Source organism: Nerophis ophidion, linkage group LG13 (genome assembly GCF_033978795.1).
Source record: "Nerophis ophidion isolate RoL-2023_Sa linkage group LG13, RoL_Noph_v1.0, whole genome shotgun sequence".
NCBI classification, from domain to species: Eukaryota; Metazoa; Chordata; class Actinopteri; order Syngnathiformes; family Syngnathidae; genus Nerophis; species Nerophis ophidion.
In genome coordinates, this window is record NC_084623.1 from 38,112,813 (window position 1) to 38,133,531 (window position 20,719).

Consider the following 20,719-nt stretch of genomic DNA (forward strand, 5'->3'; position numbering starts at 1 on the left):
CCTCTGGATTTTTTTTATGAAAAAAATGTGCCCTGCCTCAAAAAAGGTTGACAAACACCGGCCTAGATTGATTAATTGATTGATTGTTTGAAGCTTTTATTAGTAGATTGCACAGTTCAGTACATATACCGTACAATTGACCACTAAATGGTAACACCCGAATAAGTTTTTCAACTTCTTTAAGACGGGGTCCACATAAATCAATTCATGGAACAAAAGAGGACGCCAACTTTTCAATTTATTTTACACAGTACAGCCTGCCTTTTTACGGTTTCCGTATGTAATGACGTAATTAAGTACGCACGTGACACTTGCATGCGCTTTAGCTTTAGGTTTTGTTAGCTAATAATAACAATTTGGACAGCTATGAATGTATATTTTATCATTACAACAACATGACTGCAAATTGTACGTTGCTTCTGTTGGACTGTTTTTGTATGTGTGCACACGCTACCTGCGAGTAGGTGTTGACTAAACCGGGTGAGTGACAGCCTTAAACACCAATTATTATATTCGGGCCAATTATTTAATTTTTTAATTATATGAACTTTGTTATGGTGAAAAACTAGACAATCGTAAAACAAATGTGTTCTGTAAAACCACTGATGGTAACATAAACAAGCTGTTTTTTTTCTTGTTTCCCTTTTAAACATGCTTTGAAAAATGTTACTGTGAGGAAGTTGCAAACAGCACCTTTAAAGGGGCCCTATAATGCAGAACCAACATTCTTCTGTATTGCCAGGGCCTTTATTAGAATTATTGTTTCTAAATTATCACAAACACTTTGTGTTACATTGAGGGTCTGATGAGAAGACAAAAGCTGTCTTAAAAAAAAATTACCAAGAGTAAGGCTCGTAAAACTCCACTGGGTAAGGGAGAGACAACATGGAGGTTTTCCTGTTTTCTTTCATGTATTAGATCAAACACAAAGATATTGTCGTTCCCAAGGACTATGAAAGCAAGGAGGACCCCTTTTTCAACTGTTTTATGAATGTCTCTTTGAACTCTTTCACAAACCTCTTCTTTGAACTGTTTACGACCCTCGTCCCTTAGAAACAGATGTGGTCATGTGGTCGGAGAAAATCAAATAAAGAAGGACGAGTACAATCTTTCGCCAGAGCGTGCTGAGATACTGTACAAGAGTATAGTGTACAGGGGACTCTCCTCAATTTAGTCCAAATTAAATTCTGTCTCTGTTTATTTCCTTGCTTCTTATCTTGTTTAATAGATGTCATCAGTGTTTGAACCTGACAGCCATGTTAACCTAAGGGGGACCCTGGGACTGATGGGGTTTTATCAGGTTCAAAAACTGATGACATCTACTAAACAGACAAAGAAGCAAGTAATTAAACAGAGACAGAATTCAATTTAGCTCAATTGAGGAGAAACGTCTGGGCTGTACTCTTGTACGCTCTGACGAAAGATTGTACGCCTCCTCTTTTATTTGGACTCTCCCTGATTACATGGCAACAGCTGCTTCTAAAGGAAAGGGGGGTGGGGGGGGGTCATAAACAGCCGCTGCCTTTGGTCACAAAACAGTTCAAAGGAAAGGTGCCAGGAGGGGGGTCATGTCTTGCTTCCTCTCCACTATGTAGATCTTGGGTCATGACAAAATCTTCCTGGAAATAATTTGTACCCCTTTCAGCGATCACATTTAGTTCCCCTTAATCATTAATTACATCAAAGAAACCGACACCTTCATGTCGCTTCCCATCCTACACAGTGGAGTTTTACAAGCCTTTTGCTCGGAAGGATCAACAACAGCTTTTTTCCTCTCGCCGGGAACTCATGGCAACACTGAAAGGGTTTGCAAGCCCCCCACCCCCTTCGTAGAAAACTCAGTTTGAAAAAAAAAAAAAACGTGGTTTCACTCAACAGAAAAGCAATACTGCAAACATATCACCCATTTAAAAAATAATTTCATCCATGAATACATCTCCTTGGCGACGGGCGCATAGTTGAAGCTAGCCATTTTTTAAGGGAAGTGCTGGCGATCCGGGAGACTGCCTGTGTTTTAGCTCAATAGTAGTACACTAGTCTCTCGCATGCAGGCGATGTGTGTTTGAGCAGCAAAAAGAGAGTGTACACTATTGCTGGACAAAGCAGAGCTGTTTGTGATTGACAGCTATGATAAATAAATGATAAATGGGTTGTACTTGTATAGCGCTTTTCCACCTTCAAGGTACTCAAAGCGCTTTGACACTACTTCCACATTTACCCATTCACACACACATTCACACACTGATGGAGGGAGCTGCCATGCAAGGCGCCAACCAGGACCCATCAGGAGCAAGGGTGAAGTGTCTTGCTCAGGACACAACGGACGTGACAAGGTTGGTACTAGGTGGGGGTTGAACCAGGGCCCCCCGGGTTGCGCAAGGCCACTCTCCCACTTCGCCACGCCGTCCCCATGATGACACCAATCATTGCATTCCGCCGTCAACATTGGGAGCCCCTGATTGGGTGGGGCCCGTGGGTTTCAGCCCAGGTAAGCCCCTTCTGCTGTGTATTTGGGATCGGTGCGGCGTCTTTAGTAATGCGGATGCTGTATCGATCCTTTGTGGTTAAGAAGGAGCTGAGCTGGAAGGCAAAGCTCTCAATTTAGCGGTCGATCAACGTTCCCATCTTCACCTATGGTCATGAGCTTTGGGTCATGACCGAAAGGACAAGATCACGGGTACAAGCGGCTGAAATGAGCTTCTTCTGCCGGCTCTCCCTTAGAGATCGGGTGAGAAGCTCTGTCATCCGGGAGGAGCTCAAATAAAGCTGCTGCTCCTCCACATCGACAGGAGCCAAATGAGGTGGTTCGGGCATCTGGTCAGGATGCCACCCAAAGGTCACGGGGAAGACCCAGGACATGTTGGGAAGACTATGTCTCCCGGCTGGCCTAGGAACGCCTCGGGATCCCTCGGGAGGAGCTGGACGAAGTGGCTGGGGAGAGGGAAGTCTGGGCTTCCCTGCTTAGGCTGCTGCCCCCGCGACCTGACCTCGGATAAGCGGAAGAAGATGTATGAAAATGAAAAAGTATGTAGGAGTTTGGGTGTTGGCGGAGGGAACGGTGATAAAGTCTTCTAAAATACTTTGTGTTAAATAGGGGACAGTTAAATATAAGAATATTATTCTTCCATCTGCTCCTTTCTGATCATAGAATTGTATAAGAAACAAAAACAATGAAAGTGTCAACTGTAAGTGGCTTGTATATATGCATTTTCATGAAAGGAATAAAAAGAAATGATAATGATGATGATGATGATGATGATGATGATGATGATGATGATGAATATGATGATGATGATGATGATGAAACTTTACCGCTGCTGGTATTTTTTTTGTATAGGTTTAATTGTAATATTTTAAGAATGTGTTTGTTCTATTTGCGGCCAAAGTAAGACAAAGAAAACAATCTGAAGTTGTCTTTATTTTTTAGTTTTAATGCCATGATTTTAATAGTTCGGCCCGCGTGTGCACAGATTTTCCTCCATGCGGCCCCTGAGCCAAAATGAGTTTTACACCCTTGCCTTAAAACATTTGCATGTTTCTAAAGTAGATGTAAGCAAGGGATGAAGTGAACAGTCCTTCTAACTTTTTGTCTGAAAAGTACATCTTTTTATTAGCATTTCTGTAATCTAGTTAGAGCATTTCATGAATAATATCCATAAATTAACATTCTTAATAAATGACAATAGAATGAGCACACATTTGATTGGGTAGTCATAGTGTAAAGACTTGGAATTTACACTTTGTGTGGTGTTGGAGTTGTCCAACTTTTTTTGTGGCCATAAACGCATTAGTGGCTAATTGTCCACGAGTGCTTGTCTTGGTGCAGGTGAAAAAGATGCTGTTGATATAACAGATGAGACAGAAGAGTTGGTTTAACCTTGTTTTTTTATGACAGAAAATGACCAATTCTGCTAGATAAAAGTTTTTTACTTATGTTTTTTAGTTTTGCTCAATAAAGTGATCGATGAAATTCCTGTCCTCCTCAAAACGTCTCGACAGACGTTATGATAATTGAACAGTGTTGACGAACATTGTTTTACCTTTTACGTTCGCTTGGTGTCACCTGTCAATCACAGCTGCATTGCAAAATCATGATGTGTTTATTTTATTTAAAGTTAAGATGACATTTGATTTACTGCGCTGCATAGATTTAGAGCAGTGGTCTCAAACTCAATTTACCTGGGGGCCACTGGATGTGAAAATATTTCTTAAAAAAAAAAACGTTTTAAATGTCTTTATTTTTATTTTCAACACAAACTAAAATCAAAATATAAATGAACCAAACAGAAAATTAAGGAATGTGAAGTAATGCAAATTGAACAGTAAAAAAAAAAAAAATAACGGTTGGAATTGGTCCAGGTTATCAGGGACTGTTATTACTGACGGACAGGTGTCGCGGTGTGACTGCAGCCAGGCACGTAAGAAAAACCTTGTCTCCATGGCAACGTTTCTGTCTCTATCACTCATTTGCTGCTTTTCCACTAATGCAGGGGTAGGCAACCCAGAACGTTGAAAGAGCCATTTTGGACCCAAATAACAAAAATTGTTGCTGTGGAGTTTACAGTTACGGTAGCACAATTAGCCCCGGATGGGCTAACATCACGACTAACGTGTTACACGTCCGATTCGCCCAGCGACTCTCTGTCGGAGTATCAGCCCTGGGGTCCAGTGCACCACAGTTTTGTGTTGTCCCTCGGTCTTTCGGCGGAGTGCTTCGGAAGCTACCGGGTCGCTTGTCTGAGCTCGAGAGAAGCGCACACACAGTGATAGTGAGAGAAAGAGAGAGAGACAGAAAGAGAGAGAGAGAGAGAGAGAGAGAGAGAGAGAGCAGGTGGGCAAGCGAGGGAGGGAAGAAGAATGCGTGCAGGTCTAGTGGAAAAGCGGCAAAACGTTTCTCTGCTTGCATCATGCAAGTGACGTCAATGTTCGGCCCTCGAGAGCCACATACCACACTGTGATTGGTAGATTCCTTCAGTTCTGCACACCACACTGTCAAGCCCCATTCATATAACATTTGCGGGCCGCACTACCATTAAATTTTCATATTAACGTGGGGGCCACAAAATAACGTCTTGCGGGCAGCATGTCTGAGACCCCTGATTTAGAGGGAATGTTGATTACAGCCTTATTCCAAAATGGAATTAATTCACATTTGTCCTCAAAATTGTACACACAATACCCCATAATGATGATGTGAAAACCATTCTTTAGAAGTTTTTACAAATGCATTAAAAAAATCCAACAACTAATAAATCACATATAAATAAGTATTCACAGCCTTTGCATGAAGCTCAAAAGAGAGGTGAGGGTTATCATGTTTCAAATGATCATCCTTGAGATATTCCTACAGTTTAACTGGAGTCCACCTGTAGTTGGTGGGACATGATTTCTATATATAAAGTCCAACCCTTGACAGTGTATGGCAGAGCACAAACTGAGCATGAAATCGAAGGACTTGTCTCGAGTCACATATTCGGGGAAGGGTACAGAAAAATACCTGATGCCTTGAAGGTCCCAAGGAGTACAGTGGCCTCTATCATTTTTCAGTCTTTTTGTCATCCTTGGTTGATTGTTTTTATTTTGCTTCTTACTAAGTTGGACAGTGTTTGTCAGAAAGCATTGCAAAAGTATTTCAAAAAACATTACTATAAGCATCATCTACATCCTTTTCACAGTGTATATCAGGGGTCAGCAACGCGGTGCCCGTGGGCACCAGGTAGCCCGTAAGGCCCAGATGAGTCGCCCGCTGGCCTGTTCTAAAAATAGCTCAAAAAGCAGCACTTACCAGTGAGCTGCCTCTATTTTTTAAATTGTATTTATTTACTAGCAAGCTGGTCTCGTTTTGCTCGACATTTTTAATTCTAAGAGAGACAAAACTCAAATAGAATTTGAAAATCCAAGAAAATATTTTAAAGACTTGGTCTTCACTTGTTTAAATAAATTAATTTATTTTTTTTACTTTGCTTCTTATAACTTTCAGAAAGACAATTTTAGAGAAAAAATACAGCCTTAAAAATGATTTTAGGATTTTTAAACACATATACCTTTTTACCTTTTAGATTCCTTCCTCTTCCTTCCTGACAATTTAAATTAATGTTCGAGTATTTTTTTAATTTTTTATTTTAAAGAATAATAAATACACTTTAATTAAATTCTTCATTTTAGTTTCTGTTTTTTCGACGAAAAATATTTGTGAAATATTTCTTCAAACTTATTATTAAAATTCAAAAAAATTATTCTGGCAAATCTAGAAAATCTGTCGAATCAAATTTAAATCTTATTTCAAAGTCTTTTGAATTTCTTTTAACATTTTTGTTCTGGAAAAGCTAGAAGAAATAATGATTTGTCTTTGTTAGAAATATAGCTTGGTCCAATTTGTTATATATTCTAACAAAGTGCAGATTGGATTTTAACCTATTTAAAACATGTCATCCAAAATATATATTTATTGTGAGAAATAATCAAGATGATCAGTGTTTCCACAAAGATAAATATCATTAATTATTAATAATAACACAGAGTTCAAGGTAAATTCAGCAAATTGGCTATTTCTGTCAATTTATTTAAGTGTGTATCAAACTGGTAGCCCTTCGCATTAATCAGTACCCAAGAAGTAGCTCTTGGTTTCAAAAAGGTTGGTGATCCCTGGTGTATATCGTCCCAGCTTTGATCTCTCAGATCAGTCTTGAAAGCTGTCATACTTTGTTCTGTGTGTATTCTTCAAAATGTCTTTCCATCATCAAAGTTTCTCTTCTAGTAGTTTCCGTCATAGATTATGAAAACTGGCAGATGATCACTGATGTCGGAAATTAGCAAACCACTTGTGGTGTTATCAAAAATATCATCAATAAGTGTGGTGCTGTGTTCTGAGATTCTGCTTGGCCTCGTGATTTTAGGATATCAACTCAGGCTGTACATTGTGTCAATGAAGTAGTCTATAGACTTTTGTTTGTTAGGGTTCAAAGGGTCAGTGTTGAAGTCTAAACATAAGGAAGATTTCAGTAAAAGTTGCCTTAATCCAGACCTCAAACGTATCAATGTTTGACCCAGGTGATCTATACATAAAACTGATCAGTACGTTTTTGCTTTTTTCATGACATACTTCAGTGGTTATACATTCTAAGACAGTGTTTTTCAACCTTTTTTTGAGGCAAGGCATTTTTTTTGGCACACCACAAGCAAAAAACGTTAAAAAATTAAACTCCACCAGGTTGTTGAGCCTTTTTTGAGTTTGTTGGTGTTTTCCTGTGTGTAGTGCTTTAGTTCTTGTCTTGCACTGTTATTTTGGTGACCGTTCCTGTTCTGTTGGTTTTTCCTGTAGCAGCTTCATGTCTTCCTCTGTGCGCTGTTTGTGTTAGCAAGCAAGGCTATTTGAGGTTTTCCTACCTTTCTTTGTGTGGACATTGTTGATTGTCATGGCATGTAATGACGTACTTTGTGAATGCGGTAAGTTTTTGCTGTCGTCCAGCATTCTGTTTCTGTTTACTTTCATTTTGTTTTGCATAGCCATCCCAATGCTTCATCACCTTTTCCTTTTGTTCATTTTTAGTTTAAGCATTACATACCTTTTTACCTGTATGCTGCCTCCCGCTGTGGTTTGCATATTGGGATCACAATTAACCATCCTCGTGTCACCCGACACATGGAGTATTAAATGGTTACCCTGCCGAGTTCTACACAGCACAAACACTAAGCAACGGCACATTATTTGCAGATTATAATTACTGATTTGCAAAAAAATGTTTTTGGACCAATTAGGTCAAGTTGCATAATTTCCCACGGCACCATACTTGCCAACCCTCCCGGATTTTCCGGGAGACTCCCGAAATTCAGCGCCTCTCCCGAAAACTTCCCGGAAGAAATTTTCTCCCGAAAATCTCCTGAAATTCAGCCGGCGCTGGAGGCCACGCCCAATCACGTTACAACATCTACAGATTTGAATAAAAAACTGCACACACAAGGAGACGAAGCAGAAGAACGAGGAAGTTACAGCCATGGCTACGGCGTCTGTAATAGAGTGATTCTATGTTGTCTGTTGCCATCTCCCGGTGAATGTTGGCTATAGCGTTATGGGGTTGCTTTTTGATTGGCCAACGATTTACGTGGTGTTGGGCACCTGACGGCAAGTGAGGGAGTCTGTTCTGAAGCCCATAGTAAAGAGACATAACTTTATCACCTCGCCTGGTTATTGACTCCAACCCAATATATTACACCGTCAACGAGCAAAATGAAGAAATAAATGGCAGAACAAAGGTTACTCAAATAGTGAAAGGTAAGTGTTGTTGTTGTTTTTTTAAATAACCAGCAAGCAGAGTACAGTTAGTAAAACAACTGTGTTTTTATTACTGTGTATTTGATAGGTGCCGTCTTAAAATCAACAATTTATTTTATTTATATATATAATAAAATAAATATATATAGCTAGAATTAATTGAAAGTCAAGTATTTCATACATATTATATATATATATATATATATATATATATATATATATATATATATATATATATGAAATATATATGAAATACTTGAGTTGGTGAATTGTAGATGTAAATATATTCCTCCCCTCTTAACCACACCCCCCGCCCCAACCACGCTTCCCCCAACCCCGACCATGCCCCCCCTCCCACCCCCCACCTCCCGAAATCGGAGGTATCAAGGTTGGCAAGAATGCACGGCACACCAGACAATATCTCACGGCCCACTAGTGTGCCGCAGCACAGTGGTTGAAAAACACTGTTCTAAGATATTGTCAATAGCTAATGACATATTTTTACCACATTGTAGTTCAAGTTCTTCATCACGTACACAGCTACTCCTCCACCTCCCGTTCTTTTTGGTTTTGTTGATATAATTGAGTTCATATCCTTCCAGACTTTGGATTCTGAAATTCTTCACTGGTACAAAAACTGACTCCATAAAAACAAGTTTGTTTTCGACAATGGAGGTAGTTTACTTACATTTATTGTCCATTTGACTTGCCACGAATTTTATTTATTTTTTTGTCTTGGTGAGGTCCCTCCGATTTTTTGTTATTTTGTACGATCCATTTTAATCCAGTTTGTTGCGCCCTCTCACCTTACCACGGGTATGTGCACTGTACTGTACCGCGGCCCCCCATTGAATTGCAAAATCACGTGCCCTTTTCGAGCCCTATAGTTGTTACACTGACCTCCAAGTTAAACTCATTGCTGGTGTAGCGTCCATTGAGCTCTGAGCAGGTGAGGCGGAACCTCCTCTCTGTTAATTGTGCAGGTTGCCAGTTGGAGTAATGCACCTCTCGGATCACCTCTTCGTAGTTTGACATGGAGTCCACACCTGTTGGGAGACAGCAATAAGAATAAACCCAAGTATGCAAATGACATTAAAATTGGACACTTCACTCATAACGTCATCAAATCTCTCCTTTACGCATTCAGACACTGCAATAGCATTTTGGAACAACGATGTGGTGATAGAAGAAAGATAAACATAACATAACAGTTTTTAAGTTAAATTTTTGCATCACATATTACATAACTGGTGCATTAATAGACCCTTGATTAAGTTTAATTTTCGCATCACATAGTACATAACTGGTGAATTCATAGACCCTTGATTGAAGTTAAAAACAAAGACGTCACTAGGTCTTAAAAACGGGGAGACTTAAATCCCAGGACATACACTACTAATAATATCAATAATCATGATAATGATGTATTATGATTCGTATCACCCACTAATGATGATCCCAGCTACCCAGCAGGCACAACACATTCATACAATACGCACGTTCTTTAAAACTGACTTTAAAGGCCTACTGAAATGAAATTTTCTTATTTAAACGGGGATAGCAGGTCCATTCTATGTGTCATACTTGATCATTTCGTGATATTGCCATATTTTTGCCGAAAGGATTTGGTAGAGAACATCGATGATAAAGTTCGCAACTTTTGGTCGCAAATAAAAAAGCATTGCCTGTACCGGAAGTAGCAGATGATGTGCGCGTGACGTCACTGGTTGTAGAGCTCCTCACGTCCTCACATTGTTTACAATCATAGCCACCAGCAGCTACAGCGATTCGGACCGAGAAAGCGAAAATTTCCCCATTAATTTGAGCGAGGATGAAGATAATGAGAATGAAGTACTAGAAAAAAAAAGTAAAAAAAAAAAAAAGGCGAGGGCAGCGAGAGCGATTCAGATGTTGTTAGACACATTTACCATGATAATTCTGGAACATCTCTTATCTGCTTATTGTGTTACTAGTGTTATAGTGAGATTATATAGTACCTGAAAGTCGGAGGGGTGTGGCCACGGGTGTGGTGACCGCCAGTGTCTTTGAGGGAAGCCACGCTGCTGCAACAGGACGCGAGCTCCGCTGATGTCTACGGTAAGAGCCGACTTATTACCACAATTTTCCCACCGAAACCTGCCGGTTGACATGTGGTCGGGAACCATGTTCGCTTGACCGCTCTGTTCCATAGTAAAGCTTCACCTCCGGGAATTTTAAACAAGGAAACACCGGCTGTGTTTGTGATGCTAAAGGCAGCTGCAGTGCACCGCTTCCCACCTCCATCTTTCTACTTTGACTTCTCCATTATTAATTGAATAAATTGCAAAAGATTCAGCAACACAGATGTCCAGAATACTGTGTAGTTATGCGATTAAAGCAGACTACTAATAGCTAGGATCGAACTGGAAAAAAATGTCCGCTACAACCCGAGACATCACGCGTACGCGTCATCATTCTGCAACGTTTTTGACAGGTACCTCGCGAAAAATTTAAAATTGCAATTTAGTAAACTAAAAAGGCCGTATTGGCATGTGTTGCAACGTTAATATCTCATCATTGATATATAAACTATCAGACTGCGTGGTGGGTAGTAGTGGGTTTCAGTAGGCCTTTAGGACAAGGTCGCAAAATAGTTATATTTTTAAATTGAGACTACGTTGATGTCCAACATTGGATCCATGTTGGAAAATGATCAAATTTCAATAGTCAAATCAACGTCAGATCCCAACATTGATTAAATGTTGTCAAAAAGCATCTTGTCTCAATGTTATGTTTGAATGTCAAGACTATTGTTGTCCTGATATCAATATTTTGGTACCAAAATGTATTTTGATACTTTTCGGTACTTTTCTAAATAAAAGGGACCACAAAAAATTGCATTATTGTCTTATTTTAACATACAATCTTACAATACATTAAATATGTTTCTTATTGCAATGGAAGAACAATCCATCTATCCATCCATTGTCTACCACTTGTCCCTTTCGAGGTCGCGGGGGATGCTGGAGCTTATCTCAGCTGCATTCATTTTGTTCTTAAATAAAAGAGTGAACATACAAGACAACTTGTCTTTTAGTAGTAAGTAAACAAACAAAGGCTCCTAATTTAGTCTGCTGACATATGCAGTAACATATTGTGTCATTTATCATTGTATTATTTTGTCAACATTATTAAGGACAAGTGGCAGAAAATGAATTATTAATCTACTTGTTTATTTACTGTTAATATCTGCTTACTTTCTCTTTTAACATGTTCTATCTACACTTCTGTTAAAATGTAATAATCACTTATTCTTCTGTTATTTGATATTTTACATTATTTTTGGATGATACCACAAATTTAGGTATCTATCTGATACCAAGCAGTTACAGGATCATACATTGGTCATATTCAAAGTTCTCATGTGTCAAGCGACATATTTCCTGAGTTTGTAAACATAATATAAATGTAAAAAAAATCAAAAGAAGATTTTGTAGTGCTAAAAAATATCGATTAAATAATAGTCCTATTGACTATACACTCCTGTAATTGGTATCATTACAGTGGATGTTAGGTGTAGATCCACCAAAGGCTATTCCTCGTCCTGCAGGTATGATACTTGTAAGAAAGTTACTTTATTTGTCCCCATGGAAGCGAGGATTAGTGATTTAGAAGTACCTAAAACACTGCAGACCGAGGCTGGACTTTAGCCCCGAGCTAGCGAGACATGTCTTAAAGCACCTCTTGCTGAGTGTGTTTCAGTGTTATAACTTCACCTTTAACTTTAATTTTTAAGCCAAAATGCGTCCGTTCTCCCTTTTCTGTCTACACACTGTGTCTGCTTGAAAGTACTCTGTAAAGGTAAAGGCAAGGCTTTTTTATTAGCGACCAAAAGTTGCGAACTTTATCGTCGATGTTCTCTACTAAATCCTTTCAGCAAAAATATGGCAATATCGCGAAATGATCAAGTATGACACATAGAATGGACCTGCTATCCCCGTTTGAATAAGAACATCTCATTTCAGTAGGCCTTTAATGTCTCGTGCCAGCTGGGTAATCTTTACACGGAAGACATATTTTTTTTATCATATAAAGGGAATGTGACTATTTCAAATCATATTCTAGCAAATTAGTATTGAATTTGTTGGCACTTAAATTCCCCACCAAAAAATTGGAAAATTTGAAAAGGCACTAGCTACATTAGTGCTAAAATTGCTATGGAAATAATGCTCACACCAATGTGCTTATCAGCAAATTATCAGCCCAGGCCTACTCATACTCATACTCATACTCATACTTATGCACCACGGTAACGAACCGTATATGGACATCCCGGATGTGGAGTTGGTGGCATCGAGGTGTTTCCCAAGCAGAACGCTGCGCCCCAGTTGGAGTGACTCCTGCGCAGGGTTCAACTCCTCGCCTATTACCAGAATATCGCAGTAGTCCAAGTTGTGGATGATCTCCTCCAGAATGCCTCGTCTTTGACCTGCAAACATGCACGTCTAATAAGATCTGAAGTCACACCTGTAATTGAATAGATAGTCAAACGGTCACACGGCAGGACTTTGTGCAGGTTTAGGTGTGATTCTGTCATGCTTCCCAGAGGCTCTCCTCAGGGAGGTCCCTGAAAACGTTAGAGAGCCATAATTCCAACAGTGCAGATCACAAAACGCCTTCTCCGAGTCGTCCATTCCAATTACTCGTCACTACACACCGCCATGAGCTGCTGCAGTAACGAGTCCCCTCAGACAGCAATTGCTGGCTCTCTCAGCTTGCTCGCTTAAGTACTTGCATCCTGACCCAGCTCTCCGCCTCACCGTCCCCCTCCCAAGGATGTGAAGCAGCTATGCTCATTTAACAGCCTCTGAAGCTGTATCCGTGTTGCACGCGGGCGTGCGTGTGTGTGCATGTGTGTGGTGGAGCAGATGGATGAGAGACTTTGTGTAAATACTGGCTTTCTTTGAGGGCTATTTGGGTTTTGTGAGAGAGAGAGTGAGGTATAACTCATGAATACTAAAATAAGGTTTAAAAGTCAGGCAAGCCTTTATCTAGTCTGATCAAAAATAGTTCCTTTCACGGATGAAAGACAAAACCAGGACTAATTCCCTTCATGTGCTACTATTGAGCACAGGCAGCACTACGGTGAGGTGTGTATTTTTTCAGCAGTACAACAGTGAAAAATGTGACTTTTGCTTTCATTTTAAAAGTAGTTTTAGGAATGTTTTATAGAGCCCTTACCAGTAAACAATACCTGCTATACTCGCTGCCTTTCACCTGGCAAAACCCAGGTACTGGCAGGCAGAGGTGTGGACTCGAGTCACATGACTTGGACTCGAGTCAGACTCGAGTCATGAATTTGATGACTTTAGACTCGACTTGACAAAATGTAAAAAGACTTGCAACTCGACTTAGACTTTAACATCAATGACTTGTGACTTGACTTGGAGTTGAGCCTTTTGACTTGACACGACTTGCTACTTTCCCCAAAACCCAATGATTAAAAAGTTATTCAGAAGCGTTCCGTATCTGTCAGCGTGTGTGCGATGACAGCCTGTGCGCTATCTGTCAGAACAACAGCCAACCAAATTAAATCCACATTATTTTCGTCACACAGCATTCAGCCAATCAAATTGCATGAAAACCAACGAAGAAGAGCTCTCATACAACACGCCAATAAGGAAAAATGATGCCAGAAATTGTTTCGTTCGGGTATTAAAACTACGACTTGATCAACAAAAGACGAATTCCAGTATGCAAAGCATACGGTTCGTTCGAAGATTACAGACAGAGACGCAACAACTTCCAACTTCGTTCGACATTTGAAGATGCACAAAGAAGGTTAAGTTTTGAATGTAAGTTAACATTTATTGGCTGAGTAATGTAACTTGTATTTGCTGTTTAGTTAAACCAGTGAGGCTCCAAACTCACTGCTAACATTATGAAAATAGACATCGTATAAGGGTACGCAACATCGAGCGCTGCTGCCTACTGGCACTGACGTGACGCGGGGCCGCCATCTTGGAGTGGTGATCCCCTCCACTTAGTGCAATTCATTTGGCAGGAGCAATGAACTGTCAGAGCATTTGATTCATTTTACCTCACTGAATACCACTGATATTCACGCGTTTTTTTTTTCATACGTGTAACTATGATAAAAGACAAATTTTTTGGCGTGTTCATTGTTTGCTTAACAGTAGTGGAATATTCTTATATGCTATAAGTGAGCAGATGTCCAAGATCAAAACTGGGAATAATAATCCCAAAAAGGGGGAAAAAAACTGTCAGATATTTTTAAGGCGAAGAAACAATATGATTAGGTTATATATACATGCATATATCCTACATAAACAATGTATAAATACATAATATATCTATATATCTTATAGACTGTAATAAACTCTCTGCTGTTGCAGAGAGTTTATTCTGTCTTGACACTTTGTATTAATATTTTGTATTACATTCTTCCCTTAAATGGTCATGTTTACAGTGATTGTTTTATATGTATTTTTCATGTATGTTGCTTCGGATAAGAGCGTCTGCAAAATACTTAAACATAAACATATATAAACACCTGAAAGTTTTTATATCAGCTAAAACCACAAATCTGTTTGACTGGATTCAGAATAAAAGCAAATTCTGTCTTACCCAATAATGTTAGTATTTGAATATTGTTACTTGAAGACTTATTCCTGGTTACAATTACACTGTTAAGAAAGTATTGTCTTATACTTTGCCTAAAATGAGAATGCATCATAATCAGTGGCGGCTGGTGAATTTTGTTTTAGGTGGGGCTGAAAGTTTGTAAACCAAATACTTGTAGTGGCGTCATCCTCCTCCAGAAGATTTCTTTGTGATTTTCACGTACAAATTGAAGATCTTTGTTCCTTTCAACTCTGTGGTAATATTCTTTTCACAAAATACAACCATGTTAATGTTCAATCTTACTTGTGAAAAGTAATCCCCCGATTCCTATTTTCAACAGTCCACTCATTAAAGCAGGAAAACGCTAAACACCAGCCCAGAATCTTTGTTTGCTACCTGTCAACTATCAGTTTAGGCTGCTTGCCGGCTCCTCATCACCACTTCAAGATGGCGGCCAAATTGCTCACGTCACAGCAGCCAATGCTGCGTCTACTTATAAAATGTCTATGGTTTTAACGTCATTGCAAACACAACAATCTGTTGCGTCCACTGCAGTTCGCTACCTTATTCATACTTTTTGTCAAGTGTTTTTTTTTAAGCAGGGTTGCATGAGGTACCCACTCAAAATGTTACGTTAGTCAATGTATCACACACGGTAACGTAACGTTATACGGTGGTCAGCAGCACCGCATATTTTAGCCACCTACAAAAAGACAAACATAGTCAAATAAAGGTCAGTTAAAATGTATACTATATAAAGAATATGTATACATATTCCATAGGGCCGTGAAAACTAAAAATTACAACTCTGTTCCTTGTTATTTTCATGTAGTTATGTTTTTCATGTGTATGCACACATCAACACACATACAGTATGAGATGAGATCAATGAGATAAGGTAAGAACAGGATAGAGATTGCTATGGAACTAGTTACAATGCAATATGCCATGGAAATACAATGTTAACACCTTTGTGCAAATAATTACAGTTGCACTTGTTTTTTTCAAATGTGTTCATTCTGTAAAGGAATGAGTTAAATGTTCAAAATAACTGGTTAATAGTGCTATTATGAAGTGCAATGTCAGCACAATTTTTTTTTTAAATAATAAATACATACAGTGTTTTAAAAGCATACACAATCTGTGTAAATATTTTAGTCTGGGGTTAAAAGGACTTGAAATGACTCGAAACTCGAAATGCAGGACTTTGGACTTGACTCGGGACTTGACTCGAGACTCGAGGGCAAAGACTTGAGACTTACTTGTGACTTGCAAAACAATGACTTGGTCCCACCTCTGCTGGCAGGTACACTATATTGCCAAAAGTATTTGGCCACCTGCCTTGACTCACATATGAACTTGAAGTGCCATCCCATTCCTAACCCATAGGGTTCAATATGATGTCGGTCCACCTTTTGCAGCTATTGCAGCTTCAACTCTTCTGGGAAGGCGGTCCACAAGGTTTCATGGTGTGTTTATAGGAATTTTTGACCATTCTTCAAAAAGCGAAATTGGTGAGGTCACACACTTCGATATTGGTCGCGAAGAATTGGCTCTTAGTCTGCGTTCTAGTTCATCCCAAAGGTGTTCTATCTGGTTCAGGTCAGGACTCTGTGCAGGCCAGTCAAGTTCATCCACACCAGACTCTGTCATTCATATCTTTATGGCCCTTGATTCGTGCCTTCGGCCATGGAAACCCATTCCATGAAGCTCTCTGCGTACTGAACGTGGGCTAATTGGAAGGTCACATGAAGTTTGGAGCTCTGTAGCAACTGACTGCGCAGAAAGTCGGTGACCTCTTTGCACTATGCGCTTCAACATCCCCTGACCCCTCTCTGTCAGGTTACACGGCCTACCATTTTGTGGCTTAGTTGCTGTTGTTCCCGACCTCTTCCATTTTCTTATAATAAAGCCAACAGTTGACTTTGGAATATTTAGGAGAGAGGAAATTTCATGACTGGATTTGTTGCACTTTTGGCATCCTATGACAGTTCCACGCTGAAAATCACTAAGCTCCTAGGAGAGGCCAATTCTTTCACAAATGTTTGTAGTAACAGTTTCCATGCCTAAGTGCTTGATTTAATACACCTGTGGCCGGGCCAAGTGATTAGGACACCTGATTCTGATCATTTGGATGGGTGGCCAAATACTGTACTTTTGGCAATATAGTCTACTACAAACCAATCTTAGCACCAATCCAGCTATCTATCTATCTATCTATCTATCTATCTATGTATGTATGTATGTATATATATGTATATATATATATATATATATATATATATATATATATATATATATATATATTATATATATATATATATATATATATATATATATATATATATATATTTATATATATATATATATATATATATATATATATATATATATATATATATATATATATATATATATATATATATATATATATGTCTTAATGGGATTATCCAGACAATAGTGCTCGATACCGTGGTAGAGCACAATATGTATGTGAGGGAAAAATCCCAAGACTACTTCATCTCTACAAAACTGTTTCATGAGGTGTTCCCCCAATCGTCAATCTCCTGACAAATGAAGGAACCCCTCATGAAACATTTCTGTAGAGATGAAGTAGTCTTGGGATTTTTCCCACACACACACGTGGTTTGTGCAGCCCTTTGAGACACTAGTGATTTAGGGCTATATAAGTAAACATTGATTGATTGATTGATTGATATATATATATATATATATATATATATATATATATACTGTATATATATGTATATATACACACATATATATATAAATATATATATATATATATACACATATATATACATACATTGATATATATGTATGTACATAAATACATATATACATATATATATATACATATATTTACACACATGTACTGTATATATACAGACAAACATATATGTACATACAAATACATATGTATATATATAATAAATATATAAACATATTTATATATATATATACAGTATATACACGTATATATATATACACACATATACATATATATATATATATATATATATATATATATATATATATATATATATATATATGTATATATACATATAATAGATTATATATGTATATATATATGATCTTTATGTATTTATTTAACTTTTATACAACCAGGAAAATAATTATATTGAGATTAAAAAAACTATTTTTCAAGGGAGTCCTGACCAAGAAGCAGCACAGTTACACATAAAATTAAATTCACATTAAAATGACATGATTGGCATCAAGTAAAACAGTTACAGATAACTGAGGCTGCTTCAAATTATCTGTTTAGATTTAAAAGTCCAGTCATCTTCCAGTCTCTTTGTAACATGTTCCAAGCCCAAGAATCTGCATGGACAAAAGCTTTTTTCCCCAGCTCAGTGCTAGCAAAAGGAACAGAGAGCAACAGTTGATCGTTGGATCTTAGTGCATAAGAGTACGTACTTCTCTGTGTAATCAATGTACAAATGTAATCTGGCAATAGTGCCAGAAGAGCCTTCTAAATTAAAGTGTACCAATGACGCAGTCTCCTAATGGACAGAGAAGGCCATCCCACCCGAGGGTACAAGTCACAGTGGTGATGGCTCTACAGTTTGTGATGAACCTCAAAGAAGCATGGTGAACACAGTCCACTATCTAAAGACAGGAATGAGTCGTATTCACTAAAAAAGATCATCATAATCTAGCACAGATAAAAATGTGGCAGAGACAAGGCACATTTTTACACCAAATCTCTTATTAAGGAAAAGAAAACCCAATTTAAGTTTAAGTTTCTTCACCAGTTTATCAATAAAAGGTTTAAAAGAGAGGGAGTCACCAAGTTATTTATATCCATGCACCACTTCTATGACATTCCCTTCAAGAGCGGACACTGGGGAGTTTTAGGCACCTTCCTATGTTTGGAAAAAAGCATAAGTTGTGTCTTGTCAGTTATGAGAACCAGTTTTAAGTCAATAAGTAAGCTTTCTGCTGGGAATCAACAGCCTGATCCAGAGCAATAAATACTTGTATTATCAGCATAAAAATGCATATTAGCGTCAGAGAAATGTTGTTCGAGATCATTGATGTGCAAGATAAATTAGAGCGGCCCCAAAACAGATCCCCGAGGCACTCCCTTATAAACCGTGATAAACTCTGAACAAAGGACCTCGTGTTTAAAGGCCTACTGAAACCCACTACTACCAACCACGCAGTCTGATGGTTTATATATCAATGGTGAAATATTAACATTGCAACACATGCCAATACGGCCTTTTTAGTTTACTAAATTGCAATTCAAAATTTCCCGCGAAGTGTCGTGTTGCGACGTTATGATGACGCGTATGATGACGCGTGCGTTTGACGTCACCGGTTGTAGCGGACATTATTTTCCAGTCCGATCCAAGCTATAAGTTGTCTGCTTTGATCGCATAATTACACAGTATTCTGGACTTCTGTGTTGCTGAATCTTTTGCAATTTTTTCAATTAAAAATGGAGAAGTCAAAATAGAAAGATGGAGGTGGGAAGATTTTAGCCTTTAGCCACAAAAACCCAGCCGGTGTTTCTTTGTTTAAAACTCCAGAAGATGAAGCTTTACAATGGATCAGAGCGGTCAAGCGAACATGGATCCCGACTACATGTAAACCGGCAGTTTTCGGTGAGAAAATTGTGGTAATAAGTCGCCTTTTACCGGAGACATCAGCAGAGCTTCTGTCCTGCTGCAGCTGCCGTGACTGCCCTCAGAGACTCTGGCGTCAACACACCCACGGCCACACCCCTCCGACTTTCAGGTACTATTTAATCTCACTAAAACACTAGCAACACAATAGGCAGATAAGGCATTTTCCAGAATGATCCTAGTAAACATCTGAATCGCTCCCACTGCAATCGCCTTTTTTTTTTCTTTTTCTAGTCCTTCACTCTTAATTTCCTCATCCACAAATCTTTCATCCTCGCTCAAATTAATGGGTAAATTGTAGCTTTCTCGGTCCGAATAGCTCTAGCTGCTGCTGGCTATGATTGTAAACAATGTGAAGATGTGAGGAGCTCCACAATCCGTGACGTCACGCGCACATTGTCTGCTACTTCCGGTAAAGGCAAGGCTTTTTTATTAGCGACTAAAAGTTGTGAACTTTATCATCGATGTTCTTTACTAAATCCTTTCAGCAAAAATATAGCAATATCGCGAAATTAGCAAGTATGACACATAGAATGGACCTGCTATCCTCGTTTAAATAAGAAAATCTCATTTCAGTAGGCCTTTAATACACTGGGTACTGTGTTAAATCATTTGAAAATTAAGCGAGCGTATATTCTGACAGTCCAATAAGAAACAGTCCGCGTTTTAAAAAAAACATGGTCCACAGTGGCAAAAGCTTAAGAGAGATCAATAAAAAGTGAGACAGAGCACTAGAATGATGTCATTTATAAATGTATATATAATATATAAGATATTTATAAAACAATCATGTCTTCCTACCAAACGGTCCATTTGGAATATGATCCATATACCGTATGGTACAAATGTACCCAAACAAATTTTAATTTGTGCAAAACCGGCTGGGCTACAACATCATGTTGATGATGAAACCCAATGAATGAACATTCTTTGTTGTTTGTTTGCTTTTGTGTTGAAATTCAAGTTAAAATGAGATGGGTGGTGGTGATCACTGGTGTCTATATTCCACACGGTCATAGCAAAACAAAACAGAAAACAACTATTGTAGTAACAAAGCTGCCGGGGCGGGGATGAAAGGCTAGTCAGTGTGAGGGGGACGTGGTAAGGAGGGCTTCATTTGCATTTTACACTCAAAACAAACCGTTTT

General features: G+C 38.6%; 1 protein-coding gene across 1 annotated transcript in view; it reads right to left on the minus strand.

Moving 5' to 3' along the window:
* LOC133564517 (calsyntenin-2-like) overlaps positions 1-20,719 on the minus strand; it is a 700,915-nt gene that overhangs the window by 20,454 nt on the left and 659,742 nt on the right. Inside the window, exons 13-14 of the mRNA XM_061918874.1 lie at positions 12,570-12,740; positions 9,173-9,318 (exon numbers count right to left, since the gene is read on the minus strand). Coding sequence (XP_061774858.1) covers positions 9,173-9,318; positions 12,570-12,740 — 317 coding nt within the window. The remainder of the gene's footprint in view (positions 1-9,172; positions 9,319-12,569; positions 12,741-20,719) is intronic.